The sequence below is a fragment of the Chrysemys picta genome, chromosome 22 (genome assembly GCF_011386835.1).
Source record: "Chrysemys picta bellii isolate R12L10 chromosome 22, ASM1138683v2, whole genome shotgun sequence".
Classification (NCBI taxonomy): domain Eukaryota; kingdom Metazoa; phylum Chordata; order Testudines; family Emydidae; genus Chrysemys; species Chrysemys picta.
Genome location: NC_088812.1, coordinates 12,715,386 through 12,739,953, shown reverse-complemented (window position 1 = coordinate 12,739,953; position 24,568 = coordinate 12,715,386). Strand labels below are relative to the sequence as shown.

General features: G+C 67.2%; 1 protein-coding gene across 1 annotated transcript in view; it reads right to left on the bottom strand.

Annotated features, from left to right (window-relative positions):
* ERBB3 (erb-b2 receptor tyrosine kinase 3) overlaps window positions 1-24,568 on the bottom strand; it is a 36,354-nt gene that overhangs the window by 4,332 nt on the left and 7,454 nt on the right. Inside the window, exons 2-27 of the mRNA XM_065575856.1 lie at window positions 18,254-18,405; window positions 15,837-16,023; window positions 13,286-13,411; window positions 12,390-12,455; window positions 11,919-12,037; window positions 11,267-11,408; window positions 10,740-10,853; window positions 10,309-10,429; window positions 9,755-9,828; window positions 9,426-9,516; window positions 8,731-8,930; window positions 7,991-8,123; window positions 7,780-7,870; window positions 7,283-7,437; window positions 6,630-6,683; window positions 5,910-6,051; window positions 5,366-5,485; window positions 5,096-5,194; window positions 4,539-4,724; window positions 3,602-3,757; window positions 3,176-3,251; window positions 2,870-3,016; window positions 2,166-2,263; window positions 1,612-1,761; window positions 1,201-1,269; window positions 452-704 (exon numbers count right to left, since the gene is read on the bottom strand). Coding sequence (XP_065431928.1) covers window positions 452-704; window positions 1,201-1,269; window positions 1,612-1,761; window positions 2,166-2,263; window positions 2,870-3,016; window positions 3,176-3,251; window positions 3,602-3,757; window positions 4,539-4,724; window positions 5,096-5,194; window positions 5,366-5,485; window positions 5,910-6,051; window positions 6,630-6,683; window positions 7,283-7,437; window positions 7,780-7,870; window positions 7,991-8,123; window positions 8,731-8,930; window positions 9,426-9,516; window positions 9,755-9,828; window positions 10,309-10,429; window positions 10,740-10,853; window positions 11,267-11,408; window positions 11,919-12,037; window positions 12,390-12,455; window positions 13,286-13,411; window positions 15,837-16,023; window positions 18,254-18,405 — 3,321 coding nt within the window. The remainder of the gene's footprint in view (window positions 1-451; window positions 705-1,200; window positions 1,270-1,611; window positions 1,762-2,165; window positions 2,264-2,869; window positions 3,017-3,175; window positions 3,252-3,601; window positions 3,758-4,538; window positions 4,725-5,095; window positions 5,195-5,365; window positions 5,486-5,909; window positions 6,052-6,629; window positions 6,684-7,282; window positions 7,438-7,779; window positions 7,871-7,990; window positions 8,124-8,730; window positions 8,931-9,425; window positions 9,517-9,754; window positions 9,829-10,308; window positions 10,430-10,739; window positions 10,854-11,266; window positions 11,409-11,918; window positions 12,038-12,389; window positions 12,456-13,285; window positions 13,412-15,836; window positions 16,024-18,253; window positions 18,406-24,568) is intronic.

The following is a 24,568-nucleotide window of genomic DNA, read 5'->3' as shown; positions in this document are numbered from 1 at the left end:
CGACGACAAGCCGGCGTTAGGTGCAGCCGGTAGGGGGTGGCGGCTGGGGACAGGGCTGGGATAGATGGGTGTCTGATCTGCCTCGTGCGCGGGGGGCAGCCGGGGCACAATGGGAGAGGCACGTGGCTCTCCTCCCCCATGGCAGCTTCCTTCCGGAGTCCCCAGTGAGGCAGGAGGGACCGAGTGGCTCAGGGGAAGGGACACCGGGACCCAGATATTTCCCACCTCTGGCTCGCGGGTTTCCAAGCCGGCTTCCAGTCCCCAGCTGCGGCGAGTTTGCTGGGTCTCAGCCCAGCAGGCCAGGTAACGACCGCTAACGACCACCCCCACGGGCCCCTTCGTGGCAGGGACAACCCAGACCGCCCCCCTGACTCCCGGAGCAGGGTCCTGCCCGGGGGAGCTGCAGGAGGCAGCCTGGGGCCCTGAGGTGGGACCCCGGGGCTGCCATTACCTCGGCCGTGGTGATCCGGCAGGACGTAGCCGTTGATGTCGTCCTCACCGTCGGCAGTGCCCGCGGGCAGGGGGAAGCTCTCGCGCTGGGAGAGGTAGGCACTGTCGCCCCGGGAGCGCAGGCTCGGCAGGGAGAGCTCCTCCATCAGCTCGCCCTCCGAGGCTGTGCCCCTGCCCTCCGACGACTCCGACACCGTCCGGCCCACCGACTCCTGCCGGACCCGCAGGGCCTGCCGGGTGCTCAGCCCGGGGCCCTGGGAGACGTGGGGAGAGAGATGGGGTCAGGAGAGGAGCCGCCGGGCACGGGCCAGACCTGCCCCTGCTCTCTGCGGCGAGGACGGGCCAGAGCCCCGGGAATAGCCTTAGCCCAACTGCTCTGCTGCTGACCACTGCTAGCCCAGCCCCGCCCCCCCCAGCTCCACCGGTGCCCCTCAATCCCAACCCCCAGCCCCGGGCTCCTCCCCACCCCCAGCTCCGCCCGTGCCCCTCACTTCTGACCCCCAGCCCCTGCTAGCCCAGCCCTGCCCCAGCGAGCTCCACCCGTGCCCCTCAATCCCAACCCCCAGCCCCAGGCTCCTCCCCACCCCCAGCTCCGCCGGTGCCCCTCACTCCTGACCCGCAGCCCCTGCTAGCCCAGCCCTGGGCTCCCTCCAGCCCTGCTGGTGACCCTCAATCCCGCCCCGCCGCCCCACAGGACCCTCCGGCAGAGGACATCCATGGGGCGCATCCCCTGTATGCTGTGCTGGGTACCTGGCGGCAGCCGCTGAGGCCGGTCTGGTTCATGGGGATGTAGCCGGCTGGGGGGCTGAGGTTCGGGCTCTGCAAAGGGAGGGGCAGGGTGGTGATTGCTCGGCCCAGGACGGGGTTCTTGGCACCAGGACCAAGGGAGATGGGGCGCACGCAGTCTGCGGGACCCCCAGGCGCAGGCTGGGCTGGGGGGTCAGCGCTGAACGACGACCCATGGAACTGGGTCTCATGCTGCAAGGCCGAGCACTGCCGGGGTCAGGAAGGAAACCCCTCCCCCGCAGGGGATGTCCCACATGGACGTGCAGGGGTCGTCTCCCCCATCCTTTACAAGAAGGATTTTTAGCCTTCCCGCAGAAAGGCCAGGATGTTGGGGAGGGGGGTTACAGGCCGAGGGGGGGGGCGGCCATCTCTCACCCGGGCGTAGTCCACACGCTGCCTGGAGGCGAAGAGCCCGGTGGCCGTGTTGAAGGGGCCCAGCTCCTCCTCCAGCTCCAGTGTCTCCATGTCCTCCAGCTCCTTGTCACTCAGGGGGGGCTCCGCGGGGGGCAGCAGCCCGCTCTCCCTCTGCACGGGGGGGGGACACACCGCGTCAGGGGCTGGCGAGGGGTTAACGGGGCCCAGCCCCCAACGCTGAGCGGCCAGGGACACCTTAACGCCTCCCAGGGCAGGATGGGGGGAGAGGGGCAGACAAGACTCTTGTCTAGAGCAGGTCTTGCCCCACCCCCGCAGCCGAGGAGTGGGGAGCCGGGGGGCTGGGAATGCCGCAAGGGGCGGGGGGGGGTCCCTGGTGCATGTGTCAGGCAGGGAGCCCAGAGAGCCGGGTATGGAGTGGGGAGGGGGGAGCTGGGGCAGGAGCTGGGACCCTTACGCCGGGGCTCAGCTCATGCGGGGGGCACGCTAGGGGCTGGATTTGCTGAGGGCCCAGGGCAGCCCCCCCCATGTAGAGTGGCCAGGGGCCACGCACTCACCTTGATGACCAGGTAGCGGGGCGGGTCCCGGGCCATGCGAGTGAACTCATTGGCCAGTTCCTTGAAGGTGGGACGGACGTTCTCGTCGATCATCCAGCCTGGCGGAGGGTACGGGGGGGGTGTGAGATCCGGTGGGAGGTGACACCCAGCCCGCCCCCCCCCACGACTCCCCCCAGCCACACGGGCCCCACCTGAGGGACTAGGACAGACAGACGGGAGGGGAGAAGGACGGCTGGAAAAGTGCATCGGAGGGGGGGGGAGCACCTTCCAGCCCCCTCCCAGGGGTCTGGCCCCAGCTGTGGGGCTCCCAGCCCTTCCCCCCAGCTCACGGCTCTCCCCTGGGACCACAGGGAGACGCCCCTCCTTGCACCCAGGGCATATCGGGGTCAGTGCCAATTGCCAGGGGGGAGGAGCAGAGCGCGTCCCTCCGCCCCTCCCACGAGCCCCACTGGCCACGGCGCAGGCCAGACCAGGAGCTGCCCCCCAGCCTGCGCCCTGCCCCGCTCCCCCCAGCGCCCCCCAGCGCAGAATTCCCCCCCGAGCACCTCCCCTTGCAGCCCCTCCTGGCTTGACCCCCCCCGGTCCCCCCACAGCCACGGGCTGGGCCAATCTCCCCTGCAAAGTGCCCCCAGGGGCAGGGACAGGAACCCCCAGGGCAGGGCCCGGCCCCGCCAGCAGGGAGACAGACAGAAGCAGGGACTCACATTTCACCATCACCATGTAGACGTCGATGGTGCAGATCTGGGGCTGCATGAGCCGCTCGCCTTTCTCCAGCAGGTCGGGCACCTCGGCGAGCCGGATCCCCGCGTAGGGCTCTGCCCCGAACGTCATCATCTCCCACAGCGTCACGCCTGCAGGGGACCGGGGGGGGGGGGGTGTCAAGCCAGGAGAGGCTGCAAGGGGAGGTGCTCGGGGGCAATTCTGCGCTGGGGGGCACTGGGGGGAGCGGGGCAGGGCGCAGGCTGGGGGGCAGCTCCTGGCTGCTCCAGCCCCGCACGACGGGCACTGACCGTAGCTCCAGACGTCGCTCTGGTGCGTGTACTTCCCAAAGTGGATGCTCTCCAGCGCCATCCATTTAATCGGAGTCTGCGGGACGAGAGGCAGGAAAGGAGTGTTACCCGGGCGGGGAGCGCCTGGGGGCTGCTTTGCCAGGGCCGGAGAGACCCCTGGGGCCGGAGTCCATGGGGCCCTGGGGCTGCCCCGATGCACACGCTGCTCCACTGGGAAGAAGAGCGGACCCTGAATGCAGGGCCCCCCAGCCACCCTCCCAATCCGCCCCCTCTGCTGGGGGGTGCAGACCTCTGACACCGGCCCCACGCTGGCTGGGGCGGCCCCAGTGCGGGAGGAAGGGGAGGCAGCCTCGGGGGACATCCTGCTGGAGGGGACGTGGAGTGGACGTGGGGGGTACCGAGGGGGGTCCCGGGGCCCAGCCCCACCTTGATCTCATTGTAGAAGTATTTCTTGTCGTCGGGGTAGAGCAGGTCGGCAATCCCGAAATCCGCCACCTGCACCTGATTGGGCGACTTCAGCAGGATGTTGCGGGCGGCAAGGTTCCGATGGACCATGCGATGCTCTTCCAAGTAGTACATGCCCTGGGGGCGAGAGGCGGAGAGCTGGGGGCCAACCCATTTGTGTGTGTGTCTGGGGGGGTGGGTCCAGTGATGGGCAGAAGGCTGGCCTAGCTCCGCCCATAGCCGCAGGCTCCACCCACCCCTGCTGGCCTAGTTCCGCCCATAGCCTCAGGCTCCACCCACCCCTGCTGGCCTAGCCCCGCCCATAGCCCCAGGCTCCACCCACCCCTGCTGGCTTAGCTCCGCCCGTAGCCTCAGGCTCCACCCATGGCCCCAAAGCTCCACCCACAACTGCAGAGCCAGCTGTGTGAGCTTGCTAAAGTGGTCCCGCCTCAAAGTCCACCCCCCCGCATAGCTCCTCCCATGGCATTAGGCTCCTCCCACCACTGCAAAGCTCCACCCACAGCCACAGGCTCCTCCCACCACCCCAAAAGCGTCTGACAACACGGATTAGAAGAGAGAGTTAACAGCACTGACATGTTCAGAAGGTCCCCCATTAGGGTTCAGGGTAAACGCCCCAGTGGAGATGAACAGGCCAGATTCACCCTCCCTTCAGGGCAGCGGCCCTTTGGGGGCAGGTGTTTGGAAGGGTCCCCCGCCCGGTGTGGGAACCAAGGGAGCTGCTACCCCTGGCCTCTGCCCCTTCTCCGCTCCGTCTCCTCGTGCTGCCCAGCCAGCCCCACCCACGAGCCTGGGGCCAGGAGCCCAGCTCTGCTTCCCCGAGCCGGGCTAGCTCCCCACTCAGCCCCGGTGGGGAGGGGACCCCTGGGAACGCGCCGTCGAGGGCCAGGGGGCAGCTCACCTTGGCAACCTGCACGCACCAGTTGAGCAGCAGCTGCGGCCCGATGGCGTCCTTGTTCTTGCGCACGTAGTCGAGCAGCGAGCCCAGCGGCAGGAGCTGCGTCACCAGCTGCAGCTGCGTCCCGGGGCAGATGCCCAGCAACCGCACGATGTAGGCGTGCTCCAGGCTGCCGATGGCCAGCATGTGCTGCAGGGCCAGAGGGAGACAGGTCCTGTTACAGCCGTGGCTCCCCTGTGGAACTCCCCGCCACTGGGATTTGATCCCAGCCGGTGACGCTGGCCAGGGCTGGCACCCTCAGAGTCGCCACTGATGCCAGGGGGCATTTGGGGTGGGCAAGGCAGGCCCTGGGGGTGGGGGCTCTCCCTCCACCTGGTTTCATGGGCACACGGAAATGCATCATGGAGTTTTAAGCCTCTTTCTGAAGCACTGAGATTGGTTGCTGATAGGACATCAGAGTGGATAGGCCAATGGGCAGTGGTGGCACAGCAGGGGGCGGGGACACTGGGCTGGATGGGCCAATCGTCTGGCCCCAGGCTGGCGGGGGGGGCCTCACTCACGTCGGTGACGGCGTGGAAGGTCTGGCGGCCGCTCCGGTCCTCTATCACCTTGATGCTGACGGGGATCTTGATGGTGTCGCCGTCCGGGATCCAGACGCCCTGGCGGGAGAGGGACCCCCAGTGTGAACAGAGCTGGGACCCCAGGGGGTGCCCCGCCCCAGCCCCCCCACAGCAGCGAGGAGACGCCCCCCCCCCCAACAGCTGTGGCTGCTCCGGGACAGAGGGCACCACTGAGCATCCCCCCCCCCCGGGCTGCAGCCCCCCTCTCACCTTGTGCACCGTCCCAAACACGCCTGAACCCAGCGCCTTCAGCTTCCTCAGCTCCGTCTCCTTGAAGATCCGGGCCAGAACTTTGTTGGCTTTCTCGCTTGGGTCCAGGGGCTCGAGGCTCTGCCAAGGCAGAAAGAGATGGTGGCACCGGAGCTGGGGGGCCGCCCCTCCCAGACCCCCCCACTGCCTCGATGCTCCCACCCTGGCTAGTGATTTGTGCCTCTCTCCCTGGGCTATTCATTGACCGAGGTAACAAGACTGAAGGGCCCCGTGCAGAGCCGGGGGGGACAGAGCCGGGACAGCGGGGGGCTGCGGGTCGGGAGAGAGGGGCCCCGGCAGAGCTGGGGGGGACAGAGCCGGGACAGCGGGGGGCTGAGGGGCACCAGCAAATGAGCCCTTTTCTCTCTTGGCACAACCCTCCTTTCTGCCCCATCACCGGAGCGCCCTGCGGGCACAAGACCCTCCCCCCCGCGGCTCCCGCCCACATCCCCCCCGGGGCAGCCCTGCTCCCAGGGGCCGCGGGGGCTGGCGGGGGGCGTCTCACCTCTCCCCTCTCCAGGTAGCGGCGCATCGCCCGCTTCTTCTGGATCTTCTTCCCGCGCCAGTAGAGGAGGATGAGGAGGAAGCAGGAGCAGGAGATGAAGAGGCAGCTCACGACCATCACCGCTATGACCGTGGGGCTTTTCCTGGGGCACAGACGGGGGGTCAGCGCCGGGCCCTGCCCATGCTCCGGGCTGGCAGGAACCCCGGGGGAGCCGGAGCAAAAGGCTGGCGCGATCCCGTCCGAGGGACCGGCCTGGTGGAGGCACAGGAGGGCTGTCGGGTTTGGAAGGGAACCCAAGGCAGGGCAGGGAGGGACGGAGTGGGGAGAGGAGGCGTCGGGACCACACGCCAGCTGGGGGGTGCCCCCCTCTGCCGCGCAGGACCCGGGGATCCCGGGGCTGTTCCCACGGAGGCCAAGGGGGCTGAGAACCAGGCTGGGAGAGAAGGCTCAGCCGGAAGGTGGTTTGGGAGCTGAGCCCAGGGGGTGCCCCAGCCCCACCCTCAGCGGTTGGTTCACGTCATGCCAGTGCCCGGGCGAGGGGGCCTGGCACGGCGGGGGGGGGATCAGGGCTTTGCACATGTCCCACTGGGGCCGGGCTGCGAACTGCCAAACGCAATCAGCCCCACCCCCTGCCCAAAATCTGCTCCGCGCCCCCCAGTCCTGCCCCGCCCCACCCAGGCCGGGGTCAGAGCCCCAGCGAGCAGCCGCCTGCGACGGTACCTGGCGATGGGCAGGGGCTCTGTGACGCAGTCCTGGAGCTGCGGCCCGAGGCACCTGCGGGAGACAGAACCCGCCGATCACCCCACGGACGGACAGACAGACAGAGGGGAGCCACGGAGAGCACCAGGCTTATGGGAAAGATGTCAGAGCGGGGGGTGGGGGGAGGGTGGCAGGACTCCTGGGTTCTCTCCCCGGTTCTGGGAGGGGAGCGGGGGCTGGTGGTTAGAGCAGGGGGGTTGGGAGCCAGGACGCCTGGGTTCTCTCCCCAGTTCTAGGCGGGGAGTGGGGTCTAGTAGTTAGAGCAGGAGGTTGGGAGCCAGGACGCCTGGGTTCTCTCCCTGGCCCTGGGAACCACAGGCACGCCCAGCACAGACGCCGCTGCCAGTCACTCGGGGGTTGCGCCTCCCCAGGCAGGGGCTGGAAGTGTCAGGTCCAGGAGCCTGGGTTCCCCTCTCAGAGCCCCCCCAATTGGCTCAGGAGCCGAACCTGGGGTTCGGCCGCAGTTCCTCCCCCACTCCAAGCCTCAGGCCCGGGGGCACCGGCTGCTGCTGGGGGGGAGGGGGCAGAGAGGGAGGGTCCTTTCCCCTTTCCCCGCCTTGCCAGGCTGCAGGACCGCCCCCCCCAGCTGTGCCCGGGGGGGCTGCTGCTCTCACCCCCGTGTGCAGTTCTCGTGGCACGGGCGGCACTCGTGGTGGGCGTCCGGGTACTTGTAGATGGGCCCCTGCTCGCCCAGGAGGCCCTCGGGGCAGCTGTCCACGCAGTGGGGCCCGTCCTTGTACCGGGCACATCGCACGCAGGCGTCCGCACCCTGGGGGGCCAGACAGCGTCAGAAGGGGGCTGGGACGGACCCCTCCCCCTCCCCCGCCAGCACCCACAACCCCCTCTGGCGCCCCCTGCCGGGGAAAGGCCCCATGTCCCGACCTGGGGCCGGATGGGAGCCAGGGACCCCTAGAGGGGAAAGGCCCCAACTCCATTCCCAGCCCCCCTGAGCCAGCCAGTCCCCCACCCTGGGGCCGGATCAGGGCCGGCGCCCCCTAGAGGGGAAAGGCCCCAGGCTCCAGGCCCCATTCCCAGCCCCCCTGAGCCAGCCCGTCCCCGCCCTGGTGCCCGAGAGGAGAAAGGCCGGGGGCCGGGGGGGGGGTCACCACACCGAGCCGTTGCAGGTCAGGTTGCCCTCCATCCTCTCGCACTCCGGGTGGCACTGGTAGCACGCACCCCCACGGGCATATTCCCGGATCGCCCTGCACAACAAAGTGAGGGGGGGGGTCACTAACGCTGCCCCCGAGGGTCTCGTATTCTCCTGCCCCCCCAGCTCCCCCCTGTGTCCACACAGGCTCCCCCAGCTCTCAGCTGCCGCTCACCCCTGGGAGAAGCTGCAGGTGGCCACGCAGGTCCCGTCCCGGCTGTAGTTCCGGCAGGAGATGCACTGGTCAGGGCCGGGCCCCCAGCAGCCGTCACTGGAGCAGAGCGGGTCACACACCTTCCCTTCTTGCACTGCAGGGGAGACGGGGGTCAGCGCTGGGGTGAGCTCCCAGCCCCCCCAGCCAGGGTCCTTCCCCTCCCCCAGCCTCCACTGCTCCCCCGTCCCACCCAGGGGCTCCTGCTCCCCCTACCCCATGTTCTTCCACTCTCCCCTTCCCAGATCCAGGGATGGAACCCAGGCGTCCTGGCTCCCAGACCCCCACCACCACTAGACCCCACTCCCCTCCCAGATCTGGGGATAAAACCCAGGAGTCCTGGTTCCCAGACCCCCACCACCACTAGACCCCACTCCCCTCCCAGATCCGGGGATAAAACCCAGGAGTCCTTGTGCCCAGCTCCCCCCAACCACTAGACCCCACTCCCCTCCCAGATCCAGGGATGGAACGCAGGCGTCCTGGCTCCCAGACCCCCACCACCACTAGATCCCACTCCCTTCCCAGATCCGGGGATAGAACCCAGGAGTCCTGGTGCCCAGCCCCCATCATTCTCTAATCACTAGACCCCACTCCCCTCCCATATCCGGGGATAGAACCCAGGAGTCCTGGCGCCTGGTCCCCCTCTCTCACGGACTGGACCCCTCATTGGCTGCACCCCAGGACCTCGCCCCGCCCCCACTCACCGCACTTGGCCCGGGGCCTGTTGTCCTTGATCTCCAGGTCGGGCTTGCGGCGGGACAGCGCCCCCCAGTTGACGGTGTGGAGGTAGCAGAGCTGCCGGTTCTCGGTGATGTACACTTTCCCGGCGCTGATCTCCCGCAGCGAGCGCAGCCCCAGCGACGTCACGTTCAGGTTCTTCATGATCAACAGGGAGAAGCCGCGGCTGGGGACAGACAGGCCAGCGTCAGGCCCACGGCTCCCTGGGGGGGAGCCCGGACTCCTGGGTTCTGTGCCCAGTGGCGTGGAGCAGGGGGCCTGGGACCCCTGGTGCTGCTCTCGGGCGATGGATCCACCCATCCCACTACGAACGGGGCTGAGACCCACTGCCTCGTTCCACACGGGGCCACGGACAGGGGCCTGCTCTTAGCCCCTAACACGGGGGGGCTGCATTTGAACAGACTAAAGGCTCCTCCTCTCCCCCCAGCCCTGAGCCACAGTCCTGCTTGTAGGGACTCTGGCACCACTGGGCAAGGGGCTGGGGGAAAGCCCCCCAATCCTCTATGGGCCGGGGGGGCCTCTCCCCCAGGTGGGGCAGGGCTGGGGGGGTTCTCTGCCCCTGCCCCAGGGCCCAGCTGCAGGGCCAGGGGCCTCTCCCCCAGGGCAGGGCAGGGCTGGGGGGGTGTTTCTCCCCCAGGGCAGGGCTGGGGGGGTCTCTCACTTGTACAGGCTCCGGCCCCCAATGGTGACGAGGTTGGAGAAGACACTGAAGTTGTACATGTGTTTGGGCCACGACTGGATGTTCAGATAACCTGGGGGGAGGGAAGGAACCAGAGTGTCAGGGACGCCCCCTCTTCGTCTCCAGCCGCCCCACCCCCAACACACACACACTGCCCCCTTGCCGGGCGTGGGACCCTCCCCCCCCATGAAGCCCCCTCTTGGCCGCCAGGGTCACGGAGCTGATCTACAGACACCTGGGGCTTCCCCGCAGGCCAACGGGCCAGGCCCCCCCCGTCCCGTCCACCCCCCCAACTCCCGCCCGCTCCTCACCCGTGATCTCCCGCACCGTCCGGAAGACGTTCAGCTTCTCCGGATCCAAGGCCGAGATGTTGTGCCAGGGGTCCCTGCGTGTGGGGGGAGGGAACGAGACCCAGACACCCTCAGAACGGCTGATCCCAGCTCCGCTGGGGGCGCTCTCAACGGGCTGGGCGCTAGGGGGCGCTGTGCTGCAGGGAGCCGGGGGTCAGCAGGGGGCGCTGTGCTGCAGGGCGAGGGGTCAGCAGGGGGCGCTGTGCTGCAGGGCGAGGGGTCAGCAGGGGGCGCTCTCCCCTGGCTCTCCAGGCTGGCCCCAATGCCGCAGCGTAGGGTTAGGGGGCGCCGGCTCTCACATGAGACATGAAACCGAAGCCCCGTCCTCCTGAGGCTGTTAAAAATCCCCCTTGTCCTGCCAACCTGGCCCGAATCTCTGCTCTTCCAGGGGGTACAGACTCCCCCCGCCCTGTAGCCTGGCCCGTAGTCAGCGCTGGGCGAGCGGGTCCGGCGATGCCGCCCCGGTTAATCCCTGCCGTGCCCCCCCAGTGGCGGGCACAGGGGCCGAGACTCACCCGTTCAGCCCCGTGATGAGGAAGTCCAGGTTGCCCAGGATCTTGGTGCAGTTGACGAACCTGTCGATGTTGCTCGAATCGACCGTCTGGTATTTGTTCCCGGTGCCCGTCCCCTCGCAGGCTGGGTGGCAGGAGGGGAGAGGGAATGAGCCACCCGACACGCCCGCAGCCCACGCCCAGGGGTGGGCACCATGGACGTGCCAGGGCTGCCCAATGCACCGTCCAGCCCCCATAGGGGGCAAACCAGTTCATCTGGCCTCTGCCGGGGGTTCAGAGCAGGGGGGGCTGGGAGCCAGGACTCCTGGGTTCTATCCCTGGCTCTGGGAGGGAAGTGGGGGCTAGTGGGTCAGAGCATCGGGGGCTGGGAGCCAGGACTCCTGGGTTCTATCAGCCTGAGCCCCAGGCTGGATACCCCCTGCACCCGTCCGTACCTTTAGGGCAGAGTCCAGGGCACGGCTCACACATCTTCAGGCCGTTCTTCTCCACCTCCATCTTGTCCTTCGGACAGGCCCGCACGCAGGAGCTCTGATCCACCACAAAGTTATCTGCAGGCCGGGGGAGCGGGTGAGGGGAGAGCTAACGGGCGGGGAGGGGGGTAGGGCGCCTAGTGGTTGGAACGCGGGGGGGTGCAGTCTGGGAACCTGGACTCCTGAGTTCTATTCCCAGCTCTGCCAGGCCGGTTGAGGTCCCCTTGAGGCACGTCACACCCGCCTGGCTCTGTGCCTCAGTTTCCCCACATGGCTCTAATAACCCTGCTCTTTGCAAAGCCCTTTGCCACCCTTGGTGGGGGGCACATGGTGGGAAGGACGATTCCCCAGTGACTTCCCCTGCCCAGAAGGGTGGGGGTGGGCACGGAGCAGGGGTCGCACAACAGGGCTGGGGGGTCGGATGGCTGGGAACACCCCCCTCCCCCGGGAGAGATCAGGGCACCCGCGGGGACCCCCCGGCCCCGGCTCACGTGGGCAGCTGGCCACACAGATGCCCCCGTACTGGTACTTGGTGTCGGGGTTGGGCTCCAGCTGGAAGGTGAGCTTGTTGTAGATCAGCGGCTGCGGGCACAGGGGGACGCAGGCCCCACTGTCGTTGAAGTGGCGGCAGGCCTGGGGGGGGGGCAGAGCGTCAGGGACCCTGGCCCAGGACACAGGGACAGACACACTGACACCCCCAACCCACTCCCCTTGGCCTGGTATAGACAGACAGCCCTCCTCCCACGCCCAGCACAGACACCCCCAGTACAGACACCCAGCCCCCCTCCCCCAGCACAGACAGACACCCCCCAGTACAGACACCCAGCCCCCCTCTCCCAGTACAGACACCCCCCAGTACAGACACCCAGCCCCCCTCCCCCAGCACAGACACCCCCAGTATAGACACCCAGCCCCCTCCCCCAGCACAGACACCCCCAGTACAGACACGCAGCCCCCTCCCCCAGCCCAGACACCTCCCACCCCACAGTACAGACACCCAGACACCCTCCCCAGCCCAGACACCTCCCACCCCCCCAGCCCAGACAGACACCCCCCAGCACAGACACCCAACCCCTCCCCCAGCCCAGACAGCACCCCCCAGCCCAGACACCCCCCGCTCCCCCCGCCCCGCAGGGGACCTACGAAGCACTCAGTCTGGCGGGGGCCGGTGCAGCCCCCCGCACACTCGTCATGGCAGCACTCGCTGGGGTTACGCCCGAAGCAGCGCCCGTTGCACTGCGGGGCGCAGATGGTCTTGGTCACTGAGGGGGGAGCAGAGGAGATGGGTGAGGGGGGCGGTGGCCTGAACTCCCCTCCCGGCCAGCTCAAGCGCTGCCCCCCCACTGCCTGATGAACGGTGCCGGATCCAGGCCCACCCAGCCCTCGGCCGACCCAGGGGGATTCAAACCAACCTCCCGCAACCCTGGAATACCTGCCCCCTGGCTGGTCCCCATGCACCCTCCCCGGACCACGGCTACCCCTGCCCGGCCCCCCAACTAGATCCGTGGAGCCAGCGCCCAGCCTGCGACTTTCTGGTCTCTTTGTGAGGCAGAGCCCCCCACTTTGGCTCCCGGCCCTGCCAGCCCCTGCCCCCCACGCCAGGCAGGTACCCACATTTCTGGCAGTCCTCTGGGTTCGGGCCCCAGCAGTGTCCATCGCAGCTCTCATGGCAGGGGGCACCTGGGAGGAGAGAAACGCCCAGTGTCACAGAGGGGCAGAGGGGACGGGGTCTTGCTCCGGAGCCCCCATGTGGGGCAGGCCAGGTGGGCAGAGCAGGGCGCCGGCTGGGATGGGGGGTGCCGAAACCAGCCCCTCGCATGGGCAGGGCCGCAGCACGGGACAGGAGGTTTCGGACCCCCCCCAGACCCCACCAAACTCAGCTTGCTAACGAGCACAAGGTCGCCCCGCAGTCACCGCCTGCTCCATCGAGGAGCTGCTCCCCACAGAGGCAGGGCTGGAACCCTGGGGTGGGGGGACTAGGAGCCAGGACTCCTGGGTTCTCTCCCCAGTTCTGGAAGGGGAGCAGGTTCTCGTGGGTAGAGCAGGGGGGGCTGGGCGCCAGGACTCCTGGGTTCTGTCCCTGGCTCTGGGAGGGGAGTGGGGTCTAGGGCAGGGGGGCTGGGAGCCAGGACTCCTGGGTTCTTTCCCTGGCTCTGGGAGGGGAGTGGGGTCTAGTGGTTAGAGCAGAGGAGACTGGGCGCCAGGATTCCTGGGTTCTGTCCCTGGCTCTGGGAGGGGAGTGGGGTCTAGTGGTTAAAGCAGGGGGAGCTGGGAGCCAGGACTCCTGGGTTCTCTCCCTGGCTCTGGGAGGGGAGTGGGGTCTAGTGGTTAGAGCAGGGGGAGCTGGGCGCCAGGACTCCTGGGTTCTCTCCCTGGCTCTGGGAGGGGAGTGGGGTCTAGTGGTTAGAGCGGGGGGCTGGGTTTAAGATTCCTGGCGCAAGGGGAGGCAGGGCCCGGGGCCGCCAGAGGCAGCGGGGGCCGGGGCCGCGCCCCCCATCCCGGACACTCACACTTCCTGCCATTCTGCCGAACCACTGGGTCCATCAGCGGGTCCCGGACGATGTCCCTCCACTCGATGGTGTCCACATGGCACAGCTGTTCGTTCCTCTCGATGTCAACCCCGCCCGCCAGGATCTCTGCAAGGCAAGGACCCGCTGAGCCGCGGCCCTGACCCCCCCACGCCGGCCGGGACTCGGGGAGCGCCCAGAAGCCAGGGGGCGGAACGGGGGGCAGGGCAGGTGGCTCAGGGGAGGGACAGAGCCGGAAGTGGGGGTTGTCTGGGGCCGGGCCCACGGAGCCCCACTCGCACCCCAGGGTCCGTGCAGCCCGTTAGCGGAGAGTCACATCTGGCCGTTTCACTGCCCCTCGCAGGAGAGGCGAGAGGGGGGTTCCGGCTCCAGGAGGCAATTCCTCGCCGGCTCCGCCCAGCCCGGGTTGTTTTGACAGCCGGAGTCGGGGCAGGGGGGGCAGCCCCAGCGCTGGGGCGGGGCAGGCCGGGCGCTTGCCGTGGGGCGCTGAGGACGCCGATAAAAGCCTCCGTCTGGGGCGGGGCGGCTGGAGCGCTCCGAACGCAAACAGCCGGGCGCAGCCGGCGGGTCAGGCCGGGACGCCAGCGGACGGGATCCTCCCGCCGGGACGCGCCCCAGCCTGCCCACGCCTGCGAATGGGGCCACGGCAGGCACCCGTGAGCCCCCACAGGCTGGCCGTGGGAGAAGCTGGGCGCCCTAGCTCCTCTCCAGTATCCCGGGGGGCTTTGCAAAGTACACACGAGGCGTGGGGCTGATCCCCGGGGCCGAGAGGGGTCAGGGCTGTGTGCGGATCCAGGACTGAGCTTTGCAGCTTAGAGGAGACTCATTCCCTCCCCCACCCCACCCCCCCGCCCCAGAGTGCAGCCACCTCTGGGTGGGATGACATCTAACAGCGTTGCTACCCAGCAGCCCAGGACAGAAAGCGAAGAGAAGTCCAGCGAATAGCTGGACGCACGGGGGGCTTGGTGTGGGGCCAGGGAGAGGGGGCAGCAGGCCGGTGCTGGGGGACTCCGACCATCACCCCGTCCTGTCTCATCTGAAAGGCAACCCCCGCCCCACAGCACCTCCTACCCCCATCCTGGGCCGTGGGGCTCAGCCCTGACTCCAGGGGGCAGCGCCCCCTCCTGATCCCGCTCCTTGCTAAACAGCACCCCCTAGCGCCGATTCACCGTCCACGCCCCCCTCCGGGTTTTCCTTCAGCCCCGGCCCAGCCTAACCCTGCTTCTTCCCACAGCCAAGGCACATCTGACCTTTGAGCAGCCTCTGCCCCAAACCGTTCACCTGCTCCTGGCCCAGCCGCGGCCGGGAAACACTCATAAACCTGCTCCTCGGCGCCGATAAGGGGATTGATTACCCGTCCCGCCGTCCCATTGGCCAGGAGCGCCCATAAAGCGCCCGTCGGCCCCTGGACTTTCACCCCAGAACCCGCCGGGAGGGCACAGGTCAGAGGCGGGGCCTCGGAGGGCTTGCCAGGGGAGCTCAGGGGCTGGGGGCAGGGCACCTGGGGGTCACCGGCTCCATGATGCTGGGCACCACCCGGTTTCCGACTGGTACCATTGCAGCCCCCGCATTGGCACCAGGAGACCGAATGCCCCGCTGGCGAACCCCTCTGCAAAAGCCCCCCCCCCCAAGAAATGATGCTCCACCCCCAAAGCAGAGCCTTGACCCCCCCCAAAGCAGAGAAGTGCCAGAGACACCAAGGAACGGCACTAGGGACTTGTGGACGGCGCCCAGATACCACGGTGATGGGCGGCAGCAGCATGACCCTAGAGTAGGTAAGTCAGGGCTGGTGCACGTGAGCTGCTGGTCCTGCAGATAAACACATCACCTCGGCCTCTGGGGGCTGCGGCCCAGCCCTGAGCTCCCCTGAGAGTGAGTCCGACCCAGAGGGGAAGCCCTGAGCGCTCAGGTTGTCTGGGATCCCCTGGTGCTTTGGGTAAGAGCAGGGGAATCAGCCCCCGTATCCCGGCCAAAGTCCAACCCGACATCCCCCCTGCAGCCTCCAGGGCTGCTTGCATCTCCCTCCAGAGCAATTGGTCCTGGCCACTGCCTGGAGAAGGGGACGCCGGACAAGGCGACCCACTGCTCTGATCCTGTCTATTTCCCCCCTCAGCCCCATGGCGTTGTTGTGAGCAGCTCCCGTCGGCCACCCCAGCAGTGGCTGCATTTTGCCAGCAGAGGGAGGAAGCTCTGCAGGGCATTGCCAGGGCGGGATGTGTCACCTGGCACCTGCAGTGGATTCCCTCCTCCCCCCGCGAATCTGAGCGCAGGTAAACAGTGGCCAAGGATGAGGTCACCATGTTTATGCGGCGAGTAGGTGCAGCCAGCACCATACACGCCCCTGCCCCCTGCCAGCGTGTCCCCGCCCTGCCCTGGAGTGGCAGTGGGGGCAGCTCGAGAGGGGCAGGGGCAGCCCCCGGGGCTCTCCGCCAGCATCAGACGCTGCTTGCGCAACGTTATCTGTCCACTAGGCAGTGGGCTGAGAACTGCCCCACTCGGGTCACATGCAGCAGCCGGGGGCGGCGGGACTCACCCGTGAGCTGGTTGAACCCCACCTGGCGGAGGGCGTGCGAGCCGTTGGTGTGGTAGTTTAGCAGCACGAAGAGGGCGTGTTTGTCCTCGTAGAGCTGCGTGCCCCGGATGACGCGCAGGTTCCCCAGGGGCAGGTACGTGAAGACATTCATAGCGATCAGGACGTAACCCGTCACTTCCCGGATGGTCTGGAGAGCCGCAGAAGTAAGCACCGTCAGCCCCCACCGTGCCCAAACCTCCTCCCCCATCGTCTGCACGGCCAGGGCCTTCCAAATGCAGCAAGCCCCGCCCAGCCCCGGACGGACGGAGCGCTGGAGACCTCTGTGTATTCAGAGCAGGGAGAGAGTCCCCCGCACGCACACGGGGACTGGTGCAAACCAGACAGCAAGTGGGAAAAATCGGCACGGGGGTGGGGGGTAAGAGACGCCTATATAGAGAGAGCCCCAAATATCGGGACTGTCCCTATAAAAGCAGGACATCTGGTCACCCTAACGGGGACACACGCCTCCTGCCACATCTGTGCAGCCGGCAATGGCCCCCTTCATCTTGCAGCCAGCGCTGAGACTCTCCGGGCTCTGCCAACTTACGGCCTTGTCTCCCCTGGGGGGTGTTGGGCCGTGTGCCAAACCATTCGGATTGCTGTGGCTGACGGGAATGAATGTGGCAAGCATGCGTTTGGTATGGCTCGTAGGTCTGAACTCGCGCAAGGATTCTGGAAGCTGGATTCTCTTAGCATTAGATCAACGATGTGAAAAATTACTGGAAGTGCCGAAACAGCGCTGGAATTAATGGCTGATAACAGCTCGATCGGCATATATGGTTTCAACATCGAACTTTGGAATAGATCAGCAGGGAACCAGCTTACAAATGCCATCAGGGGGCCTGGCGCAAGCGAAGGTGGGTCACAACGACCACTCTGAAAGCTGGAAGTGAATGACTGATGAGAGGTAAACATTGATTGAGCTTTGCTTTGTGTCTGTCCCTCAGCTCCCCCCCCCTTCCAAAATACGAATTAAGGAATAATAAAATAAATAAATCAATTAATGGACAGATCCCATCTCCTAAACGGAAGGGACCCTGAAAGGTCATCGAGTCCAGCCCCCTGCCTTCACTAGCAGGACCAAGTACTGATTTTGCCCCAGATTCCTAAGTGGCCCCGTCAAGGATTGAACTCACAATCCTGGGTTTAACAGGCCAATGCTCAAACCACTGAGCTATCCCACCCCCTAAGGTAGCACTAAACGCCCACAAGGCATATTTCTGGAGCGAACAAAAAGGTACAAATGCGAAGCAAAGGAAATGAGTTAAGTTAGTTCCCCAGTTAGCATCAGAGGCCTGGGCAACCTAGCGTCCGCTTCGAGGGCCGTTGGCGGATTCTAGACCCAAGGGCTCAGGATGACCTAGACCCTGCTCCATGGGACCCTTGACACACCAAGTACCTGAGAGAGGGAAGAAGAGAGGCTCCCTCTAGGGCTGGTAGCTACGCCTGCTCTGTTTGCCACTCAGGATCCCGTGCAAGGCCAACATAGTTCCCGGGGTTTATGCTTGAGGAGCAGAGGCTTATAGGAAAAGACGTGAGCAGTGTAACCTTAACTGCTCGGGCGATTCTCCCTCAAATCAATGACTGTGCATTAAGCAGACGGGTTTCCGATTCTCACGGGTACCAGTAGCCTCTGCCCAGCTGTGGGCCATTAAAGATCCGTTTCAATGGGGGGGGGGGGGGAGTTATACCAGTGCAGCTCCCCCCCACCCCAGAGCAGACAAGGCCCAGAGGCTCCAAGCATTCACCTGCTCTAGGGCCCAGCTCTGTGGGTTGCGGGGGGGTCAATAAAAGGGGAGGGAGAGGAAGCGTTTTGGGGCCAGCGGGTGACCAGAAGCTCCGGGTCTCTGCACTCCGAACCTGCCCCACCCACCCCCAGCAGCGGTCAAACCACCAAGGCCTCGGAAGTCCCTAAGTTCATGCCCGCGTGATCCCGTGCCCGGGTGACAGCCTGCCCCTGAGAGGATTTACACGTGTATTCGTGCTTGCACACACGTGTGTCCGGACGTTTGCCCGTGCGCTCTCCCAATCCCACGGCGCACGGGCAGCCCCAACCCGGCCTGATTTCTCCCAGGGCAGTTTGGGGTCTGGCCCTCCCCCACCCCACCAGCAAGGACTAGCTCTTGGGTGCCAGGGGCTGCGCTGCCAGGGGGCTGTGGCACAGCTGTGTTGAGCCCGATTCGCCAAGGCAGCGACCCCGGAGGCACATGGATCTCCCCAAGCCGCGGGGACAGCACAAGGGAAAGGGCTGGAGCCCGGCTCTGCTCCTCACGCTGCCTCTCCCTGGCCCCAGAGCGCCCAGATCCCAGAGCTCCCTCCCGGGCCCGCGCTGTCAGCCGGGCCCATCCCCCATTGCCAGGCGGCCCAGCCCCCCTCACCTGCAGGAAGGACAGGTTCTGGTTGTGGTCGATCAGGACAATCTCCAGGTTGCCCATGACGATCTCGCAGTTGTTGTACATCTTGTACAGCGTCTGGTACTGGTGCTGGGCATCGCCTGTCACGCTCAGCCCGTTCAGGGTCCCCGCACACACTGCAGCGAGGAGAGCGCGGGCATGAGAGCCATGAAAGGGTTAATCGCACACTTCTCCCCCCCCCCCCCCACAACCCGCCTGCCGGGCCCCCCCTGGCAGGACAGGAAACATGGTTGCAATGGAGATTCTCTCCAGCACCAGGCCTGGCTACTCAATCTCACTCCAGGACAGAAAACAGCCGGGGGGGCTGCTTTTGCCCCCTCCATTTCGCTGGGTGCCCCCCACCCTCCTTCCCTGGCTGCCTTCCAGCCGATACTCCTGGCCAGGCCCTTTCTGGGCCCCCGCCAACCAGCCGAAGGCCCCAGCCCCACCCTCCTGCAGGTAAACAAGTGACGAGCTGATCCCCTCCCCCTCCCGCTGCCATAATAGCTCCATTGTGACACCCACGGGCGGGGGGGGGGGGGCAGCACTTGGGATGTGGCCAGGGGGCAGCCGATGCCAGCAGGCGGTGGGGGAGGGACCTCAGCCAAGCGGGCGATGGACCCGATCCTGCCTTGCCGTGGGGCCGAGGCCCATGTGCTGCTTCCCGCGACAGCTCCAGCGCCCCTGGCCCTGGGCCAGGACATCTGCCCCACACCGTCCACCCCGGGCACTGCTCAGGCGGACGGAGCACGGGCAGGGCACCCGCCTTGGCACCCAGGACACCTGGGTTCAGTTGCCAGGTCGGCCACAGACAGGGAGCGCGTCCGTGGGTCTGACATCCCCCACGGTGCGGTGGGCCCGAATGCAGGCTCCCTTGGCCCCACACCCCTGGGGCCAGGCTGTGGAGGGGCGCGACTGGCGCCTCCCGAATCCCGTGAGGTTTCCCCACGCCCCGGGGGAGCCGAACCGGCCGAGGCGCTTCTTGTGCAAGGGAGCAACCAACCAACCCACCCGGCCAGCCGGCACGCCCCGAGGACTGGGTGCTGCCAGCCGGCGTCACGTAGCCCTGGCTGGGGGCGCCCGGCCCGAGTCAGAGACGCCCCGGAGCCCGGCCACGGCCTCCAGCACACGGCCAGCACGGGCCTGGGCGCCAGGGGCTGTTCCCGGCATGGCCAGGGCAGTGGGGCTAGTGGTTAGAGCTCTTGGGGGGACAGAGTCAAAGGAAAGCCCAGGCACCCCCATTCCCTCCGTTTGATTGTGGGTTCATTATTACAACCCAACCCTCTGCCCCCCTTCCTCGCTCCTCCCCTTCCCCCAAGCCCCTGCCCCTCCCGCATTCCCTGCCCTCCCCATCTCCTGCCCCCCTTTCTCTCTCCACCTCGCCACATCACTGCCCCCCCTTTCTCTCTCCACCCCACCCCCATCACTGCCCCCAATCTCCTGCCCCCCTTTCTCTCTCCACCCTGCCCCCATTACTGCTCCCAATCTCCTGCCCCCATTTCTGTCTCCACCCCCGCCCCATCACTGCCCCCCTTTCTCTCTCCACCCCGCCCCCATCACTGCCCCCAATCTCCTGCCCCCCTTTCTCTCTCTACCCTGCCCCCAATCTCCTGCCCCCATTTCTCTCTCTACCCCGCCCCATCACTGCCCCCAATCTCCTGCCCCCATTTCCGTCTCCACCCCGCCCCATCACTGCCCCCCAACCCCCTCAGCCTCCCCCTGCCCGGCTGAACTTTCCCTCATCTCTGACAGACCCTGCAAAGGTCAGATGCCACCTCCCGCTCCCCCCCCGCCAGTGCAGAAGAATCGGCCCTTTGGGACGGGGACCGGGCAGCCCTGCCAGCTCCAAGGAGGGGGCGGGGGACGCACAGGGGCTTCATTGTGCCCGGCCCGGCAGGATGCAGCCGCCTCGCAGATTCGGGGCGTATCTGCTCCCCAGGCTCCGAGGGGCCCTTTGTGTGGCCGAGGGACGGGGGGGGGCGAGGGGTTGAAGGGCCCCAGGCATGTTCTTACAATAGGGGGATTATCCAGGGGGAGGGGAGCGCCGCCCGCCTGGAATGGCTCCGGGGGGGGGGACTGCCCCCTTACATCCGATTCCCAGAGCCCCCTCGCCCTCTGGGGGGGGTGAACCCTGCCCCCCCTTCAGTTTACACCGCTATCCCTGCTCCTCCCCACCCCCCAGAGATTCCTGCCCCTGCGGGGGGAGGGGGGGAGAGAATCAGGAACCGCCCCCCCACCCGGGCATGCGGCCAGCCACTGGGGGCAGATCCCTTGTGCTTCTGCTGCCCCCCAGCAACCCCACCCTACAGCACCCCAAAACTCCCCAGCACTCCACCTTAGAACCCTCCAGACAGCCCCCACCCTACAGCCCCCCCAAATCCCATTCCTTGCAAATGCCCCTCTACACCCCAAGCACCACCCCCAACCTCCCCAACAGCCCCCCACTATTCAACACCTCTGCTCACCCGCCCCATCCCCACAGGCCAGGGCAGTGCCCCGCCAGCCTAGCGATGGGGGAGCTACAAGAGGCCCCCCCAGGTCCAGTGGGGTCCGGAGCCAGGCTCAGGCAAGGAGCTGTTCCCCCCATCACCCTCCCCCCAAAGCCCAGGTCCAGACAGGAGGCTCGAGGCCAGGATACAGGCCCATCACCAGACAGCACCCGGCCCTTCCTGCCTGATAAAGGGCTGGGGGAGTCATTCAGGGGACGCTCCAGCTTCCCCGGCCAGCCCCCCCAGTCCTTCCTGCTGGCCCAGACGGCCCCTTCCAAGGCCGGTACCAAGGGGCCAGACGTGACTCAGGCAGCGTGTGTTAAATAGGGTCTTTGTCTCCGGGCTGAGATAAGGGCCCCCCCTTCCCTGCCCCCCCCCCAGCCGCCAGGAGTCCTGCTTCAGCACAGAGGTTTGGCACCAGAGGAGGTGGATAGACCGGGACCCCCCAGGGGCTGGGGGGAGACAGGGGTGGGGCAGATTCCCCAGTAATGCCTGCGGCTCAGCACAGCCCCCCACTCCCCTCTTGGCCCCCCCATATACCGCCTGCCGCAGAGAACAGAGAACTTGTCACAGGCGTGAGCAGCTTGGGGAATGGGTAGGGGCCTGCCCCCTCTGGGGGGGCGCCGGCTCCCACCTGGCCCCAGGGATCTGGCTAGCTCAGGGGGGCAGGGAATGGGGCAGGGGCCTGTCCCCTCTGGGGGGCGCCGGCTCCGATCCGGCCCCAGGGCAGGGACTGGCTGGCTCAGGGGGGCAGGGAATGGGGCAGGGGCCTGTCCCCTCTGGGGGGTGCCGGCTCCGATCCAGCCCCAGGGCAGGGCCTGGCTGGCTCAGGGGGGCAGGGAACAGGACCTTTCACCTCTATGGGGTGGGAGTCGGGTGCAGATGGGGCAGGAAGGGCGAGAGCCCCAGCTGCTCCCCCCCCCATGGCTGGTGTTTTAACCCTTTGTGCTCTGCCGCCCTGAGGGGCTCCCGGGATTTTTTGCCCTTTGCTGGATTCCCCTCCAGGCTGTTCTGTCTCCCCAAATAGCCCCCCCCCCCAGTCACCGGGCAGGGGGGGCGCCAGACAAATGCACACCCCACCCCCACGGAGGGCCCAGGGGAAGGAAGCACCTTGCACTCGGTTCTGGTGGCCCCAGCTCGGAGATGGGGTGGGGGGCGGACGCCCCCCCCCCATGGGAGCGGGGGATGGGCCGTGGTGACTGACAGGCAGCCACACACCCCCACCCCGGGCAGCTGGGCGCGGCCGCAGGAGCTATTTTGGTGGGAGTTAAAAAAAGATTCCCGGCTGCGTTCCAGGCGGGGCCGCGGGGCCTGGCCCATGGGGAGCCCCACAGGGCCAGAGCCAGACCTGGGGACACCGCGGGGAGCTGCCAGCCCCAGACGGAGACACCCCCCGGGACAGGCAGACAGGCCCTGCCTTGCAGGTTCAGTCCCCCAGGCCTTGGCACCCCACTGCCCCCCATTAAAGGGGTCTCCCATGTCTAAGCTGGGATGGGGCCTGTTACCTGCCCCCCTCAGGGTCTGTCAAACCTCTGACGTCTCCCCCCCCCCCGGGCTTTCCTTCGACAGCAACCCCCTGCCAGCCCCCAGTCCTGGGCTGGGCCACGCCTCGCTCCCAGCCCCACACCTCCCCCCCATGATGCAGAGTGAATGGAGGGATCCAGACCCCCCCCCCCCCCAGGCCATTCAGGGAATGCCAGAAATGCTCCCTCCCCATCACACAGAAAGGGGGGGGGCAGCTCCAGCACACCAGCCACAGAGAGAGCCTGGGGGGGGGGGGGGGTAGATTCACTGCTTGGCCTCACTTTATCCCTTCCCTGGAATCCACAAACCCCCCAATCTCCACTTTCAAGTGCCCCAGGCAGCCGGGCCCAGCTCCCCGCCAGCCCCAAAGGGCCCAAGGATCAAAAATCCTGAGAACCCATCACTCATCTCCCCCCACCCCCCCAGGCAGCTGAGCGAGCCGAGCCCGGCCGGTCTGGCCCCAGCGATCCACAAACTAGGCCCTGGAAAGTAGAGACCCCCGCTCTGCCGGTGCCCCTCACGCCCGACCCGCAGCCCCTGCTAGCCCAGCCCTGCCCCCCCCAGCTCTGCCGGTGCCCCTCATGCCTGACCCGCAGCCCCCTTGACCCCACCCCTGGGCTCCCCCCAGCTCTGCCAGTGCCCCTCACTCCCGACCCGCAGCCCCTGCTAGCCCAGCCCTGGACTCCCCACCCCCAGCTCTGCCAGTGCCCCTCACTCCCGACCCGCAGCCCCTGCTAGCCTAGCCCTGGGCTCCCCACCCCCAGCTCTGCCAGTGCCCCTCACTCCCGACCCGCAGCCCCTGCTAGCCTAGCCCTGGGCTCCCCTCCCCCAGCTCTGACGGTGCCCCTCACGCCCGACCCGCAGCCCCTGCTAGCCCAGCCCTGCCCCCCCCCAGCTCTGACGGTGCCCCTCACTCCCAACCCGCAGCCCCTGCTAGCCCAGCCCTGCCCCCCCCCAGCTCTAACGGTGCCCCTCACGCCCGACCCGCAGCCCCCTTGACCCCAGCCCTGGGCTCCCCCCAGCTCTGCCGGTGCCCCTCACGCCCGACCCGCAGCCCCCTTGACCCCAGCCCTGGGCTCCCCACCCCCAGCTCTGCCGGTGCCCCTCATGCCTGACCCGCAGCCCCCTTGACCCCACCCCTGGGCTCCCCCCAGCTCTGCCAGTGCCCCTCACTCCCGACCCGCAGCCCCTGCCAGCCCAGCCCTGGGCTCCCCACCCCCAGCTCTGCCGGTGCCCCTCACTCCCGACCTGCAGCCCCGCCTTTCCCCCCACTATCTCAACCTTTGCCCTCCTGAGAGCAGAGATGGAGAACTGAGCTGAACGTTTGAGATTTGATGATGTGGAGAAAACCGGTCAGGCCGGAGCCCGCTAGGGCACCTGACCCAAAGGCCATTGGCGACGGGTTCAGCTGCTCCTGCCAGGCCGGTGCCCCGGTCCAGACGGATCGGGGGGGCTCTCAGCTGGTTTTAGTCTGACCCAGCTCCAGGCCGCCTCAAGGCTCCCAAGGAAGCCGGCGGAGAGATCAGGGTCCGGGGAGCTTGGCTCAGCCCCAGAGACTCTGCTCCTGGGGGCTGGGAACAGAGGTGCTTTCACAGAGCCAGCGAAGTCGCTAAATCATTAACTGGACACACAAAGGGACGGTGTCTCCTTCACGTCCCCAGCCAGGCCCAGCCCCGGGGGCTCCTTGAGCTGCTTCCCCGAGCTGCCTCCCCAGGCAGTCGTCAGCCCCGCTGGGGGGGAGGAACCTCTGGCCCCCCAAACCCCCAAACCCTCGGCAGGCGTCTGGGCATCCCCAAGCGCCCAGCGGCTCCCACTGCTTTTCCTGCAGGTGCCGAACACCCCGGAAACTTCCAGCCCTGAGCCTACCGACCGTCACCATCCCCACTATGCTGAGGGGGAAACTGAGGCGCGGGGGGGGCAGGGACTCGCCCAAGGGCATGTGTGTCAGGTCAGCGGCAGAGCTACGACTAGAACCCAGGAGTCCTGAGTCGCCCATGGCAGGGAACAAATAACTCCCATTGCCTGAAGAGCCCCGACCCCCCGACCCTCTTCCCAGAGCCAGGAAAAGAACCCAGGTGTCCTGACTCTCAGCCCCTCTGCGCTAACCCCCTAGATCCCGTCCCCTCCCAGAGCCAGGAAAAGAACCCAGGCGTCCGAGTCCCCAAGCCCCTTTCTCCCCTGGACAACAGCCCACAAGGAAAAGCACCAACCTCCCTGCTCAGGTCTCAGCAGGACCAGAAACTGGCAAGAAGGGAAAAGCAAAGGGCTGGTGAGCAGCCCAGGGCAG